Source organism: Octopus bimaculoides, chromosome 2 (assembly GCF_001194135.2).
Source record: "Octopus bimaculoides isolate UCB-OBI-ISO-001 chromosome 2, ASM119413v2, whole genome shotgun sequence".
NCBI classification, from domain to species: domain Eukaryota; kingdom Metazoa; phylum Mollusca; class Cephalopoda; order Octopoda; family Octopodidae; genus Octopus; species Octopus bimaculoides.
The window spans coordinates 107535312-107538035 of NC_068982.1; the positions used below are offsets into that span (position 1 = coordinate 107535312).

Genomic DNA, 2724 nt, shown 5'->3' on the forward strand with positions numbered 1-2724 from the left:
ATGCTGGCCCCCCCCCCCTTCCTTGACCTTGGAAGAGGCAGTGAATGCGCTGTTTTCTGATTGGCTGAAAATTCTGAAAATTATCAAAATTTCAACACCTGTAACATTTTTGCAAAATTTTTCTGGAATAAATAAGTAACAATTTCAGATTTAGCATAAAAAATTACATCTATATGATGCATTAAAAAAAAATTTTAAAGATAATTGTGAACAGTGGCATAAATCTGAAGGGTCCTACTTTCTTCAATACTACTCACTGCTCAGTTGAGGTGCCTTGTCTTGCATGTTATTTGATGACCTCATTGCTGCTGGTGCCACATAAAAAGCACCTAGTAAACTAGCCATGGACAGCAGACTTTGGCCATATTTGCTGCCAACCATTCAGACTTGCTCAAGTGAACCTCATCCTTGGTACTATACTAGGCAAGCATTGGAACAGGAGACTGCATTGGCAGTGGGCTGATGACTTGTAAAAGGGCTATTAATCTATTCACCACCTGCTGAGAATCGCTCAAAACCACTCACAGTGATCATCTTTTGTCCACAAAGTTTCCAGACATTGTTTGTCAACCTTATGGTGCAATGAAGGAGAAAGATATTGTATAGTTAAATCAATTAATTTAACAGCTGAATGCCTTCCCTACCACTAATCACTCAACTTTGGATAAGGACAGGCAAAGCACAACACAATAAATGTTGTGTCCAAACTCTGAGCCATATATTTAGTAGACTTGTTCTTTAACATCCACATGTTTGGACAAGGTACTGATTAAATTTCACTTTCAGTTAATAAACTAATTTTATCCTTCTTTTTTGTTCAAAACTTTTACAGATTTTCAAAATTCTTCAAGCACCATTTAAAGATACTGGTGAAAGACCATTTCTTCGCATGGAAGAACTTGCTGATCAACGCCATTCAAATTACCGATATATCTGTCAGTTATGCTATCGAATTCTCAACCTTTCCCAACAAAGCTATCGTAAAAATCAAGTAAGCCAATTATTAAATTTTCATTCTTCCTTATGATTGTAATGAAACTCGGAATTTAGAAATTACAAATTAATTACTGTTTTCAGACTTCAAAATCTTCAAAACAACTCTCAATTAAACTAGGATAAACTTATGATCTATAGAAATTGATACCAATCTGTGATGGCAACAGTTAGTTCAGAGGAGGGTTCTAACAGTGTGTTAGTTGTTGCATGAAGAAAGAGTGAAGAATGTAATATTTTGGGTCACTGTCCATTGTGAGAAAGTGAGGAAATAATGTTGCTGCATAAACTGTAAGTCCAGCATATGAACTGAGCAAAATGTGAGAAAATCTAAGAAGATATAATCTGTTTGCTGTAACTGAAAACACTTTTTTCCCTTACATCCATTTTCAACTTATTTTCTTAATGACTGTATAGATTAGAGAGGACTACTTAGTGTTTTGTAAGGAACAAGGCAAACTCTTCAACATTGGTGCCATGGATAAAAATGCACCAAGTACATTCTGTAGAGTGGTTGACATTTGTATGTAGATGATGCAGAGTAAGAGGGACTCTTTTGTCACATCATGAGTATAACAAGCTTTCTATTGCTGGTACTATGATAAAACACATCTTGTAAAATGCTTGGTGCTAGGAAGTACATGCAACCATAGAAACCATGTGGAAAATCAAACATACAATTGAAGAGTTGTTTTTTGCTTTGTCTAGGAAAGCAGTTACTCCAAATGGAAACTAACATGAACTGTAATATCTAGTCCTGTCCATGTCAGTGTGGAAAGTAGATTTAGATGATGATGATGATGATAGTGGTGATGGTAGTGATGATGATGAGGATATTCTTAATTATGATGTTAGTGAAGATAATGATGATTATGATGATGCTATTGATTTTCAGGAATACATTGCCAAACAGTTTCCATTCATGCAAAAACAGATTGGATATGATGTACTTGCCGAAGATACCATTACAGCTCTTCTTCACAATAACCGGAAGCTGTTAGAAGAACACATCACTGAATCAGAAATTGAAACATTTATTGCTTTGGTTCGCAAAAACCGGGAACCAAGGTAAGTTGATTCTGTTTATTTCTTAATCTGCAGATATTTCAAATATATGTCATCTACAGCTGACAAAAAGAGATGTAAAATTTTAAAAGGAAATTTTCTTTCAGGATTCAATTATTTCCAGAATTTTTATTTTATCATTCCTTTTATTCAGGTTTGTTAATCTTTGCATATAAAGTGAATCTTTGATCTAGGTTTTAGATCACAGTTATGCTGAAATTTTACAATAAGTACACATTTTTTAGTAAGAAGGTGATTTTTGTTGATATTTGCTAAAAAAAAGTTTAGCAAAGGTCAAATCGCAACTAATAGCTCAGTGTGGAAATTGAACTTGATATATAGATGATTCAAGAAATAACTATGCTAGCCTCACTAAATAAAATGGTAAGTGATCCGAATTTTAAAATTTTGAATCTTCTTCCAGAAAAGTATATAAATCATATAGTGCTCAGTTTGAACAATCTTCTGAATTGCTTTCCCTAAACTGCAACAATTCTGAGTGAATCAATATTCTCAGATGTACTGAAGAGAATCAGCATCTTTTCCAAAAACATTAATCCAAAATATAGTAAATTCATCTTGTAGTGTTTATTTGAGATATTAATAAGCCCAAATAAACTTACAAACAAAGCTAATTTTTTAAGTTGCTTCACCAATTTTTCTTTT

The 2724-nt window shown here is 33.5% G+C and overlaps 1 protein-coding gene across 1 annotated transcript in view; it reads left to right on the plus strand.

The window, feature by feature from the left end:
* The window catches only part of LOC106882671 (inositol 1,4,5-trisphosphate receptor type 1), a 314426-nt gene that overhangs the window by 181980 nt on the left and 129722 nt on the right, over positions 1-2724 (plus strand). Inside the window, exons 14-15 of the mRNA XM_052978577.1 lie at positions 833-991; positions 1889-2061. Of these exons, the coding sequence (XP_052834537.1) occupies positions 833-991; positions 1889-2061 (332 nt within the window). The remainder of the gene's footprint in view (positions 1-832; positions 992-1888; positions 2062-2724) is intronic.